This window comes from Saccostrea echinata, unplaced genomic scaffold, assembly GCF_033153115.1.
Source record: "Saccostrea echinata isolate AGI-Se365-2 ecotype Australia unplaced genomic scaffold, CSIRO_AGI_Sech_v1 ptg000009l, whole genome shotgun sequence".
In the NCBI taxonomy this organism is placed as follows: domain Eukaryota; kingdom Metazoa; phylum Mollusca; class Bivalvia; order Ostreida; family Ostreidae; genus Saccostrea; species Saccostrea echinata.
In genome coordinates this window covers 48,490,828-48,505,646 of record NW_026889758.1, presented here as the reverse complement: position 1 = coordinate 48,505,646, position 14,819 = coordinate 48,490,828, and the positions used below count along the sequence as shown (strand labels likewise).

The 14,819-nt window shown below is 31.9% G+C and overlaps 2 protein-coding genes across 2 annotated transcripts in view; both read left to right on the top strand.

The window, feature by feature from the left end:
• Nucleotides 1-7,532, top strand: part of LOC133182964 (protein pellino-like) — a 29,369-nt gene extending 21,837 nt beyond the window's left edge. Inside the window, exons 10-16 of the mRNA XM_061317860.1 lie at nt 85-186; nt 579-776; nt 1,428-1,613; nt 2,093-2,191; nt 2,434-2,649; nt 2,868-2,983; nt 3,255-7,532. Coding sequence (XP_061173844.1) covers nt 85-186; nt 579-776; nt 1,428-1,613; nt 2,093-2,191; nt 2,434-2,649; nt 2,868-2,983; nt 3,255-3,381 — 1,044 coding nt within the window. The 3' untranslated portion in view covers nt 3,382-7,532. The remainder of the gene's footprint in view (nt 1-84; nt 187-578; nt 777-1,427; nt 1,614-2,092; nt 2,192-2,433; nt 2,650-2,867; nt 2,984-3,254) is intronic.
• Nucleotides 7,533-9,159: 1,627 nt separating this feature from the next.
• Nucleotides 9,160-14,819, top strand: part of LOC133182966 (thyroid receptor-interacting protein 11-like) — a 34,884-nt gene continuing 29,224 nt past the window's right edge. Inside the window, exon 1 of the mRNA XM_061317864.1 lies at nt 9,160-9,391. Within this exon, the coding sequence (XP_061173848.1) occupies nt 9,298-9,391 (94 nt within the window). The 5' untranslated portion in view covers nt 9,160-9,297. The remainder of the gene's footprint in view (nt 9,392-14,819) is intronic.

Sequence of the window (14,819 nt, the reverse complement as noted above, 5' to 3'; positions counted from 1 at the left end):
GGATATGACGACATTTTTAAATGTGCTGATTCTTTCAGGAAAGAAGAAAAAGTTGTCTCTAATAGCTTGCTGTTATTTTTCTAGGCTCTGCAGGATCCCCACTCTCACTCCGTGACCTACACTCTGTCCCGCAATCAAGCTGTGGTGGTGGAGTACAAACAAGATGATGACACAGACATGTTCCAGGTAAAGAAAAAATTTCAATCAAATTTTTTGCCATCTTTTTGTTAAAAAAAGAGAGCCACCCCCCCCCCCCCCAAAAAAAATAGGTGCTGTAATGTTTTTATTTAGCTTTAATTTGTTGAAAAAACAACCGAGGCTGTGTTTAGTAAGTTAATGTGTCAGACAATTTCCAGTGTGAAATTATGAATTTAGTTCCTAGAAATCAAATCTACAATCATATTACATCATGTTTAACTTATCCATGTCAGAAATTACCTGGTACATTTGAAGGTATGAGTTTATGTGAAAAACTGATAGATGTGCTGTGGATATTTTTTTTTACATACTTCAGCATTAAATTGCTGATAGTGTCTCAATATATGCATGTAGCCGCACCACCTTCTTCTTCTTTACAGATTGGGAGATCCTCCGAGGTCCCGATTGATTTTGTTGTCATGGATACTATCCCAGGTCACTTGCGAAGCATGAATGATGGGATAACCCAGAGTACAATATCGCGGTTTGCCTGTAGGATACTGGTTGATAGAAATCCACCATATACAGCCAGGATCTATGCTGCGGGTTTTGACTCAGGGAGAAATATATTTCTTGGGGTAAAGTTCGAAAGTAAATGATTGTTAACAGTAGGGGTGAAACGATACACCTCCTTCACGGTTCGATACGTATTGTATAATTTTGTCTCGGTTCGGTTATTTTCGATACGATACATTTTGATAGAAGGAAACAAATTCAACGTTCTTTTATGCTTTCTTTTTCTAAACTAGTCACATATTTTACGAATTTTATTTGCAAATTGACTAGAAGAAATTGATAAAAATTATTTGACTGTCAAAAATTATTTTACAAGCTATCAGTCATCAAAAATTTAAGTTTTCTATACTTATTTATATTAAGTAACGTGTTTTACCTTATGCCAAACCCGACTGAATAACGATCCCGACCGAAAAATGAACCGAACCGAAAATTAGAGATTTTGCACCGTGTATCAAACCGAGAAAAAATACCGCGGTGAATCTATATTGCGGTGAACCGTTTCACTCCTAGTTAACAGTCAGTTTTTAAAAGTGCTGATTAAGCAAGTAAAACACAGCATATCATGCATGTATTGGAAAGCAAGTCAAACACAGCATATTGTGCATGTATGGAGGTGATTCGATGTTGCAAATTTAATCTGAAAAAAAAAAAAATTTAAACCAGTTTCCTTGTATTGTAAGTTAGAAATATCCTTTTACAATTTTTTCCAGGAAAAGGCTGTGAAATGGTATGTGGGAGAAGAAATTGATGGACTGACAACAAATGGTGTGTTTATAATGAAACCTCAGGAGGGTTTTTATCCCCCTGGAAAACCTGGTGTGTGGAGGGAGGTGTCAGTAGGAGGTGCCATTTATCCCCTCCGAGAGTCCAGGTCTGCCCCTCTCAAAACTAACCAGGTAAGTGTATTTTATCACTGCAGGATTTAAAATGTACATGTTGTTGTTACACAATAACATCTAATTTACTTCTGATATTTTGTATAATTACCAGGAATGTGAAAAGGGCATCATACCAGTATGTGATTCACAATTAGTTAAAATTACTGCCAGATTGAATAGCAAAACTAGCTTTATCAATTGATCATGTCAATGACAAATTATTTTTTTTAACTCTGTGAGGGTGACCTTTTTCAGGGTATAAAGAAGAATTGAATGGCTTGTCTTTGTAGCATAGGTGTTAGTGCACTCTTCATTGAATTGAAAAGGGTCATATGATGGTTGCTTACACAGACTGGGTCTCTCTCCCCCACCCCAAACGCGCACACCCTCACACACTAGTGATTTACTTATGTGTACATCTGTGTCATTGAGAAGGATGTTTAGTGGGTTGTAAATTTTTTAATTGATATGAAATATGTAAATTTTCTTTTTCTTAGATAAAGGATGAGGATAATGTGTTACAAGACGGTACACTAATAGATTTGTGTGGTGCTACTTTACTCTGGAGATCTGCTTTAGGACTTATTTCTTCCCCGGTAAGTTAGAAGAAGTGAAATCATCTTTAACCTTTTGATATTAAACTTACATTGTAGGCATTCTAAACAAAGCATTGTGAATGTCAGTATAGCAAGTACCCAATGCATTGTTGACAAATTATCTTTTTTTAGTATGAAAGTTAAAAAATAAAAAAAAATTTAATTTGAACTTATTTTAAGTATGAAGCTATTACAAGAAAAGGGTAGTCGCATTATCTAATTAATACAAATGCACATTACAGAGTGAACATGAATTTGAGGACCTGGTAGAGACAATTAATGCTGGCCGTCCCCAGTGTCCAGTGGGCCTTAATACCCTGGTACTGCCTAAGAAAGGAACCCTGGGATTGGCAGACAGACAGCCCTATGTGTATCTACAGTGTGGCCATGTACACGGACAACACCAGTGGGGACAGAAAGACGATAAAACTGCACGGACTTGTCCACTGTGTTTAAAGGTAAAATCATTAGATCTGATCATGTAGTTCTCTTTATTGTATTATTTGTATAAAGAGAGTATATTTTGGTCTCATAACATTTGGATGGCGCGTGTTGATGTAGAAAATTTGAATGTTATTCAGTCTTAGATTAAACAGAAAATTATTTATCTCAAGGATTAAGGAATTATGAAAATATTGCATTGAAGTATGTGAAAACATCAGTTTATATTTTGCAGGATGGAACTTTTATCAAACTGAAGATGGGATGCGAGTTGAGTTTTTATGCTGATTCGGATCCACCCACACACTGTTTTAATCCCTGTGGACATATGGCTTCAGAGAAAACAGTCCGGTAACGGCCAGATTTCTTATGTTTATAAGCTGAATTTATATAGAACTGGAAAACTTCAAATTTGGCTACTTAACTAAATGGAAGCTTTTCTTCCACACTTTTTTTTAATTGAAGGTATTTAAGTGTAATCCTCATCTTTTCATACTTCTTTCAAGTCTTCTGAACTTACGACAATATCTCTCTGGTGATTTCTGGCACATCCCCTATGCACCAGTTATTCCTCTTCAGTTCATGATAGCTTGTATTGATTTAAATAAGAATTATATTACAGGTACTGGTCGGAACTTCCTGTGCCACACGGTTGTCAAGGTTTCCATGCCATCTGTCCATTCTGTGCCACACCCCTCAGTCCGGAGGCGGGGTTTATCAAGCTGATCTTTCAGGATAACACAGACTGAATCTCCTGTGATAATTAATTGATGTTCATTGTTTATTTAAGAAGGAGTAACAACTATACAGAGAACAGAATGATGTCTCACTTCATACTAGATGTATATCAGAAAAGTGAACCTATTTACGAAATATTAAATTTGCCATAGTGTCAGAAAATATTAATTGGATCATAATGTCAGAAAATATTAAATGGTTCATAGTGTCAGAAAATAATAAATGGGTCATAGTGTCAGAAAATATTATTTTAAAAAATCAAGATTTAATCATTTGCTATGTATTAGTATTTAAGTGGTAGGAAAGCTGGGCAAATGTGTAAATGTCATGTAAAAAAAATCTGCCAATCTATCTGAGGAAAACATGCACTGACAAAATTTTTTGTTTTGAGATAAAGTCAAAATGATACCAGTATCTGGAATAACCGGGTATATGGAATAATATAATAGTAATTTTTAAATCAAGTAGGCAGTCATCATTTCTGGGGAATATTTTTCACACCTTTTAAAGGTAATTGCATAGACTTTGTTTTGTTCATTATTTCATTATTTTTTTAGTCCCATTTTTTTTCAACTTTTACTATTCTCTGCAGCATTTTGGGAACAAATACAGTCATTCCAGTTCTGTTACTTGCCAGGGAAAATGTTTCTGGTTTATACTTGTGAGAAAAAATGCACAAAGGTATCTGAGCCCCTTATATTTTTGACAGACTTTAATGCAATGTTCATGGAATCTTTTAAATAGGTCTGTCAGTATTTTCACAAGATTTATAAACTTTTTTATATACATATATAAAAGGAACTTTTGACAAAATTTCAACTTTATTACTGATTAAGGTGAAATGTTCCCCATAAGGACAGATGTCTCTAAAGTTAATGATGAATTAGTTTGTTTAAAATAAATTCTTGCATAGTGAAATTGTTCACAGTAAATCTCTATTTAATGACTTTGTTTATACAGTAAATTCATAATGTTCGGAGTGATTTTCTTAAAATTTAAGCTTGTGATGCCATTTTATTGTTTTTTCATTACTGTATTTTCATCTACAGTTTTTGTGGGAAATTTAAATCTATAGAATGCATTTTAATGTGGATAAATACATTGCACCTACATCAAGGTCATTCATTTTATCAGTTACATATCACATTACTTACCACGGCCATAATATACCAGGTAAAATGAATTTGCCATCATATATTATAAATGTCTATTTTCTCATCTCCTTGTAAAAGTTGGTAAACTGTACATTTACTGGGCATTAGGTAATATAAATATTGTATTAATTCCATGTGATGAACTTTTCTTGCCTTTTCAAATGTAGTTTTTAATTGATTTAAAGGGAATTAATTCAGTTATGACTGCTGCTTTCAAGTAATTTCATGACCATCCTGATTGCACCTCTATTTATTTTGCTTATTTTTAGAAGTTAGATTTTTTATGTCATTAGTTACCTGTATTAGAAGTCTGTGTAGAATGCCAGGGTTTTTTGTCTTGTTTGTAAAGGTATATAAAGTATTTTTTGCACACTAATACCTCAAGTCTTGTTGTACAAGTATTTACTGGGTATTTTGTTCACTAGAAAAAATGTGGTTAAAGACTTCTGTTGATTTTGCATGAGGTCGTCTTGAGTAATTAAATTTTTCTACTTTCTAAATAAGAAATTTTATTTTAAACATTGAATTGAAAAGAACTTAATGGAATTATTATATTTTCCCATTTATAGGGAACACAAAAAAATGAACACAAACACAACCACATCCAAAAAAAAAAATAAATAAATAAATAAAAATAAATAAAAAACACATTCTATTTAATTTAAATAAAAACCCTGCTTTTCATGAAGCTGCAGTGGTACTTATATAAAACCACCTGAAATTGATTGATTTTTGTGCCAAACTTCCAATGAATTCTTGCCCTCTTTGTTGACATTGATTTTGAGTTGTCTTTCTTACCTTAATTCCCTTGGAATTTGAACCATCAGCAATAATACTCTGTCATTTTTTTTGAGGAAGAGAATATAGATTGCATTATTTGTTACAATGTACTATGGTTAAAACTGTACATAGAATTACTTTGTTCATATTTTTAACAGGATTTTTTTTAATCTTATAGTATGTTAAAATATGCTTGCAAGTTTAAAATAAATGATTTTATATTCCTGTATACAAGGAAAACTCACATTAAGGAGCAGTGACCCTCACCCAAAAGTCATAACTCTAACACTGATCGATCACCATGGATTTTTTTTAAAAAAATAGAATTCTTAATCTTTAACAGTCGTTTGTCTCAAAATTTTCAATATATATCTGATTAGTATATACTATAAACCAACAGTTGCATGAATTTCATTTTCATCTATCGAATCTTTAAGTAAAACATCATCCCCCCTTTCAACCCCCCTCAAAAAAAAAATCAATGATAGCTAACAGAAGGTCACTATTCCAGAAATTCTGTTGTAGTTAATTAATATTTGTATGCTAGGAATTAAATTTTGAGGGAGTTTGGAGTGTTGACAGTTGTATTCAAGCGTCGTCAACCAATTTTGCACAACTTCATGCTCTGTATATGTTCATAAATTAATTCTAGTCAGATTCAATGTGAAAAAGAAATCCAATTTTCTTGAAAGATATATAAAAATTAATCTCTAGAAAGTCAATTTTTGTTAATATTTTTTGGGCTTATCTTTTTCCTATGAACAAAGAAACACTAATACATGTGTACCGTCCATATTTGGAAGAGAAAATGCATTTTAGGTTATTTAACATACATCTATTTTGTATTTTGATAAACTATTATAAGCAGTGCTTACATTGGAACCTGAGATTAGTACAATTGATACTGATATTTTGTGTATTAAATGGAAATTTATGTAAATCCAAGTCTGAAAACAGCTATCAACATCTTAGTTTTTAAAATCATATATAATAATTTTGAAATCGTTTATAATAATTTTGAAATCATATATTATACTTTTGAAATCATATATAATACTTTGGACTTGTGAAATTGTTGCATGTAGAAATTAAGAACTGTTGTCACTATAATTTACTAATTAATAATCACAAACTGTTTTGGTACTGTGACTTAACTTACATGGCTTAAAAATCTTAATTCCAGTATTTTATACACAGTATTAGGAAAAAAAAAACTTATTCTCCCAAAAAATTTGCATTGTATGAGGAAACATCCTCCATGGATATTCAAGTTTCTAGTTTTCTTCATAGCTGGCTATATGATCATGATATTGCTTGGATATGGTGTCTTATTTCTTGTTTTTGCATAATGTCTGTGTTGTTATTGATTTAAACAGGCCTTTCAGATATACAGTAACTAGTCAGTCATGATTAATTGGTCATTGTTAATCACTCCATATGTAATCATGCTCTCTATGTATAATCCTTTTCTGTTAATTACCTAACAGAGTGTATAATTAGTATCTTTAGTGGAAAAAGCACCTTGAGTGTCTAAATGATGTCTCTATTTACGTGTCACAGGGATGTTTGTTATGAAAAGCATGTACATCTTAAGTATTTCTGAAATAATACTTGGATATGAAATTCTATATTCTTACCAATGTATTATAAGCTAGATGCATTATTAATAGTAGCGCTATTCTAAGGGGAGTTCTGTGAATCAGTTGGAGGTAATATTTAATGTAAGAAAAATCTTGCACGTGAAAAGGTTTACATTGTTATCATCTGTTAATGAATTTCCAGAAAAAAAGAATTTTAAGACTCTGCAGTATTGTCAAAAATAATATTTATTGAAATTTGTTGCAGATATATTTCATGTTGCACACTGTATTATGTACATGTATTTGAGGAATATCACTATCTATAGGTTAATGTACAATGAAGATTTATCATTTTGAAATTTTTGGAACTGCTGGACATCAGGGCTGCATGTAATAAACCAAATTTTGAACATAATGAAAATTTTATATTGTACACAAATGCTGTATCAAATGTCCCTGTGTGTTCATGTCACATTAAACTGTGATAAAGTTTCCATGTAGTATATTCTTATTTTAAGGTATTTTTATTTTCTTTACTGGTGTTTATTGAAAAATCAATTGCACTGGTTTCCATTGTGGAGAAAAAAAGTGTACACATATTCTGTGAAACAACTGATGAAATTATTAATTAAAAGTACATAAAATTGATTTGTTTCTGTGGTATTTGTTCAGTAGGAGATCAAGTTAACTGTAACGAATAATTAAATTTCATTTGATTTGAGTTTGCCTGAACTGAAGGTTGAAGTTAAAAGGTGATATTTCTCACAGTCTTACTTAGCATAATTATGTTAACAATGTGCCTGTTTGTTACCTTGCAAAACAGATACCAGTCAACAGGGGATGCTTACTCCTCCTAGGCACCTGATCCCACCTCTGGAATATGCAGCGGTCCATGTTTTATGCCCTCTTCACAAAATTATATTGTTTATAGATTTTTTGATCACTATTCGTTATCTTCACCTTTTTCATACTTTAAGGGGCTGGGGCACAGATTTGAAGTTAATATTTTCTCAAATTTTTTGTATAATATCATTGCTTATATTTTGCCATAGCATTTCAAATGGAAATATAATAAAAGCATGTTCAGAAGAAAACTTCTTTTATCTGAAAACTATTAAAACTAGGAATTTCGGGACGCGTTTGATTGACAAATATACTTGCACTTTTACAAAGTAGACTTTATCCTTAATACCTAAGAAAAGTAGAAATTTTGTTGTGTATCATTGAAAAAAATTAAAAGTATAATCCAGAAAATTCAGAGTAGAAATGAGAGAAAGCAAAACCAACTCGCATGTATTATCAGTGCTCAGTGATATGTGCAGAGTTTAACAAATTGAACACACCCAGTGAAATGTAAACATTAACAATAACAGAGCTCATGCCCTGTTTACAAATACAGATAGTGATGTAAAGAAGAATGTCATTTGTCATTGAATTATAAGAATATTCATGTAAGTTCAATTCATTTAAACTGGTTTTATGTTTGAATAAACAGAAATTTAAAAAGTAAACAATGCAATTGTGTCCAGGCCCCTTTAAGTAAGGCATCTTTGTCTATTAATGAATGCAAAACATCGAATCCACAGTATGCTATGACCATCGATGCAGTATCCTATGACCATCGATGCAGTTACATGCACTAACATTTTGGCATACCACAAGAACCTGTCAACCAATATTCATTCCTTTGTTTGAGCGCTTTCAATCTCTATTGTAAAAGGATGTAATTTTAAAAAAATGGATGATTTAAGAATTTAAGTACATGTAATTACAAAGGAATCATAGTTGTAAGAAGAATTAAACTTCAAAAAATTAGGCTAAATGTTTGAAAAACTTAAATGTGAGAGTGTGTTATCAATAAAAGTATGTAATGTACACCTCATAGTTATGTTAGAGATATATAGCACATGCATGTGTACCACTGGAACTTGATTCAGTAATAATTTTTTTAACCCATTAGGTCATTGTATATTATTATACTGTGGGTTAAAAAAATACTACCGAATCAAGTGCCTGTTATGTATTCCAAGATGTTGAAGCATCTTGAAAAGAAGGTTTAAATTAATTTCGAAAAGGGTGTCATAATGACCTTTGTTGTGAAAGGATACGTACTTCTGATATCTGTTAAGATATTATCTGTTAAGATATTGGTGTGAATTTAACATTTAGATCTCTAAAAAGTACACATTTCGTCGTAAGGGAAAATGTGAAAGTGAAAGTAAAACTACCCATGATTCCATAAAACACCTTTTTTGAATCTCCATACGAAGAAGAGCAGAAAATGGCTACCGTCGTGTTGGCAGATCTTTGAAGCACAATATTTAACATAGTTGACACAAAATTATCAATCATGTGTTGCAGATAGTAGCAAGAGCCATGATTACCATTAATTTTACACCATATTAACGATACAATGTCATGGCTAGGTGGAAGTTTAACGTCTATCACGGGTCAATTGTCGAATCTGACCAAAGATATTTTAACAGAGGGAACGCAAGAAGTCAGTGGTATGTGTGAAAGTTGCTTCAGTGATGAAACTTTCTAGAACTTTTAAGAATTTTTAAATGCAGTGTATTCAATGTTAAGTTTACATTTATTCCTTCTTTATTTCTGCCTCTAGGCCTACATGTACTTGATAAAATAGTGAAAATATTTTATGCCAAATTTAAGTTTCGGCATGCTACATATGCACTATGTATGCCCATTTTAATTGCAATCCTTTAAAAAAAATTTCAAAACTTTTACTTTGAATCGTTGCATGAAATGCATGAATTATATACATGCAATTCATTTTGGTAATTACAGGGACCTATATACTAACAGGATAGGCAAATCTTGCGATACCTCGTAAGTCGCGGGATTTCGTATGTCAATTTTAATTAAATACATCTCTTTTGCTTTCAAATATTTCAGAATAAAATCTTAATTTATCTGTCAAAAAATTATTCAAGATTTGTTATAAGCACCGTTTTTAGTCCTTACCTTAGAAGTAATTATGTTTATTTAAAGATCAGTGCGTGCCCCTGATCGGCCGTATTTCCGAGAAATCGTCGATTTTGGTGGTTGTTTACTTAATATCTAAATTATTTTATAATATGTGCTTTAAAATTTATTAAATATCCATTCCGATACACAAAAAGAACAGATTACATTAATCAGAAAACAAGCTTTTTACTGGGGGAAAAAGTAATTTGAAAAACTTGCAGTGTTGTGTGTGCCGTTTTGGGTAAATAAACATGGCGCTGAAGGAGTTGCCTATCCTGTTAGTATGTAGGTCCCTGGTAATTATCACTAGGTTGTTCCTGCAACTCCCTTAATTAATATTCTCTGATGAACAACCCCCAAAGAATACTCTATTTTTGAGGGAAATTTTCCCTGTATATGTATTGTAGTGTTTATATAGATTTGTTACCCTCATAGTGGCAAGCCATGGGTTTTGTGTCCATTCCATTTCCAGCATTTTTCCCCTCTATTATATAACTTGTACTGATAAACGGAACCTATTTTCTATAGATAGTTTTCAGTAGGCCCAAATTAGCAAGAGTTATTTCCAGCTGACCGCCATATTGGAGGTCAACATGCTTATATTCCTTCATTATTCAACCAACTTCAACTTTTTATACTAGCCATTTTGGGGTAGGAAGCATTGTTTTTCTGAAAAATATACATTTGTTAAAGCCTCCTTTATTTCATTATTTTTATTCTATAAAGATTTTCCCCCAAATATTACTGCTACACCCTCTTAGATTTGGTAAGACAGAGAGGAAAAATTACCAGGTTGACCACCAAGATGGCAGCCAAGGGAAATAACTCGGAGAGAAAATACGTCATATGAAAACTATCTGTTGAGAAGTTGATGGCTCATTTTAATTCAAGGGGAGTATTAAAACGAGCCATCAACTTCTCAATAGAGAATAAAACGGTACATTTCCCATGCAATGCCAAAAAAGTTAATTTTTCCCAATTTTTAGACTTAAAATTCCAAATTTAACCATTAGGAAAAAACTGTGATGACATCATGGAAATGCTGTACAAGTTGATTAATTTTTTCACTTCCTCATCAATTGAAAGAAGAGGTTGTTTGTAATATGGCGGGATGCATGTTGTAGACAGCCTAGTGTCTGACATTATTGACAACTTGAAAGCATGAAAATGTGAAAATTACATCTTCGCTAGCCAAGGGTTGTAGATTTGGATGGGAAACCCTTGGCTAGTGAAGATGGAGAAATTAATGAGTAAGACAATGAATACTTTTTGTTTATTCTTTAAAAATGTGGAATAATAGTTAATGAGATTTAGAATAAATGTAAAATAGATGTCATTTGTTGATATGACAGAAAATTCACCTTAGTTTTATTAAAATGCTTTTTTTCCCAATTGAATTGATACCAGAACCATTCCCAATGGGTGGGAAAACAATTGTTGATTTCCTTAATAAACGTGTGGCTGCCTACTACAAAACTCTCTGGTTCTCCTAAATATTAATGATTCTCATTCAACAATGGAATAACAATCTGACACTTCAGTTCAGAAACTTTTCCAATGAAAATGATGGGTCTATCTTATATTTGGATGTAATCATAACCGTGAGTCATACATCAACTTGATTCAAATTTCCTTGAATTCAAAACCCTGTCTTTTAATGTTAAGTTTCATAGGTATTTTAGAATATATTTTATTTAACTCTATTCTTCAGGATCTATCATATTTATATCAATAAATCTACCACCCATAGCAAACATGATTTCATTATGGGTGCCGCGATGTTAACACCCAAAACTGCCACAGAGTGATTTCATTGGTCAAGATAAAACTTGCAAAATTTAATGAATATTCGTTGATTCAGTTGCAAGTATGAGAGAATTTTGTAGTTTACACCATGGGTTTGTGGAAATAGAATGTACACAAAACCCATGGCTTGCGAGGAACCCATGGCTTGCGATGATGTGTTCCCTATAAATGCATACATTGGTTATTTGCAAAACTTTACAGGAAAACAAGTGATACTTACATATGGAATGTTGTGTGCAGTGTATGTTTAATACAGAAATGTTTTAATTTGTTAAATGTCATTATTTAGCTTGAACCCCACCCCAACTCTAAGCTTTAAAGATGACAATCCTGAGCATTAGTCTCCCTGATAATGGAGGAGATCATTAGTTGCCACATAGAGTCAGAGTTTTCATACTGGATGTTATTTGCACTTTATGAAAGAATGTAAGCAATTGACATTTTAGAAGAAATCAAGATTTCTTGAAACATTCCTTGTATACCAATTTTTTTATTGAATAAAACTAACCTATAGCTGTTAATGAACCAGGATGAATTGCAAGAATACCATATACATCTAACTTAGATTCACAGAAGTTAAAATTCTTTGAAAAGTTCAAGTCCCAAACAGATGTCAAGTTTCTCATATGTTTGGATATATACCTATAATTTTTTATCCCGAAATATATTTGCATTCAGTGATGTGTCATTTTACATTTTGGAAAAATATATTTAAGATTTATTTATTTACCATATTTATTATGATTTAAATCATGTTACCCATTGTAACACACAGAAATCTAGAATAATAGGGATAAAGTAAAAAAAAAGAGCTTAGAAATTTTTTTTGAAAACTAGGTAATTATTGGAGATCATAGTTTAAGAGTGAATGTGTAGCAGTGACAAAGATGAAAAGAAGATTGTATCTAAAACAGTTTTTAAAAAAAAATTAATTTTACAAATTTTTCAAAATGCTTACGAGATTCGAACCATTGGCCCATACTGGCATATCAAAAGCATTGTGATCTGACTGATTGAGATGTTTTAAAAAGGGACATCAATCGTAACAGAGATTTGCAACTGTTAGAAATCTTGTGGGCCCTATTCAGTATTTTTCGGAATGTAATATTTTTGACATCACAATGATCAGAGTTACAGCTTCACACACACACTAACCCACCACTGAATATGCATGGCTTCAAAATGTGAATATTGAGAATTATAAATTGTTTGCATTTGCATAGCTTATAAAATGACCTATAAATAGATTTTGTAATAAAGTATATTACTATATACAGAATTGCATATTAAATATGTTTTAGTTTAATGAAGGATTTTGGCCTCATTAAATTTAATTTAGCCTTTTTACATGTTTTATGACATAGAATTAATTGAAAGTTTGTTATCAGGAAATATGGTTGTTTGGTAGTTTGTTTGCTTTATGTCCTTTTGGGAACTTTTCACTTGTGGAAAGCCAGCAATTGCTGGTGGAAGACTGCAAATTTAGACTTGTAAGGGCTGGTTTCTGTAGTACAATGTACTGGTCCCCATGTCCTTGGATTTGAACCTATGATGTAAGAATCAACTCCCTGTTCCAAAACTTAAAAAAGAAAGACTTTAACTTTTGTACCATGACTGTTTTGTTATTTAAACTTGGAAATATATGAAAAAATTTAGTACGGTGTTGTATAATGTAAAGTTACAGATTTCATTTCATGTGATTCTAGCAAAATTGTCTGTGTTGAATCCATTTATGTTGAACTACTGGTATTATGTACCTAACTGAAATATGGAACTTTGTTGCATACTGTATATAGTCAATCAAGTGGCAATTTATATACTGATTCATTGATCTCATTATGCAGTGACGAATGCTGTTGAGATAAGGTACTCACAAGAATCATGAATGGAACTTAGTTTTAGAAAAGAGATTAGCCAATCTGCAGATTTTGCATGATGAGAAACTTACATAACAGAAAAAATTTGGTAGTTAAGTAAAGTATGTCAATTGGCAGTGATTTAAAATTCTTTTTTTTTTTTTTTTTTTTTTTTGCATACATGAGAACTGATAAAAATAGCAAAATACATTGTATATTTTTTTTTTTAGCAGTCAAAGAATTTCATCAATTTTTTCACAAAATCATGTCCTGTTTTGGGCGAAGTTCATCAGATTTGGAAAACATTTACCTTACATGTAAACTCATTGGTAATTATGCACTATATGTTTTTTTTTTCAAATCGAATGCATAGTAGGGTTTTTATGCACTAGCTGCACTCACAGAGTACTTGTTCAGTAATGTCATATTATGTAAATTATTTGAACCAGTGATGATGAGGCATTGTTAAATAGCAGTAATGTTTTTGCAATATGCTATGGACATCACAGGTCTTCAAGTCTTTGATTATCGTACAGGAGTTTCGCATACTAAGACCTCTGTTTACCAGTTACCACCCAATGTAAAGTGAGCAGTATAACAATTGGTCCCCTTTATTTCAGTTAATCTTGAATACATGCCAAATCAAGCTCATAGCATGAAATAGCATGAAATGTATTGTAAAAAAATATCGACAGGTATTATGTAATACTGGTATTTTTGGTGTAATCAATAGTATAAACTTGAGAGGCTCTGTTATGTCATGCAGGTTTTATCGGTGCACATTGTCCTGGCGGGAGTTGTCTCACTTTATCATTGAAGGTTAACATTCAGGTGCGCTATTCTTTTCTCCGTAAGGAAAGTTAGACGTACCATACATGGTTTGCCTGTATTTAAGGCTCAGGTATGAGTCACTCTGCCGAGGAATCAATATTATTTGTCATTACATGAATTAATGATTGCATCAAGTTAAATTTATGTTTTCTTCTTTTGTTTACTAATGACCATAAATAAGGTGAGCTGCGGCATCAAACATGATTTTTTTGTTTTGCTTATTAATATACTCACAATTACACTGTGTCCTGGCACAAAATTTCAAAAAAGAAACTCGAGTTTCACAATCAATTTACTTGTGTAAAAGGACAGCTTTATGCAATGTGATAATGAACATACCTTCAAGTCCTTATAAAATTGTTAAATATATATGTTTTACCAATCAGTACTGTCATTACCATGTGGGGTGGGGATGGTAATTGCTAGGAGAAAACTCATAATATTTAGATGACCATCA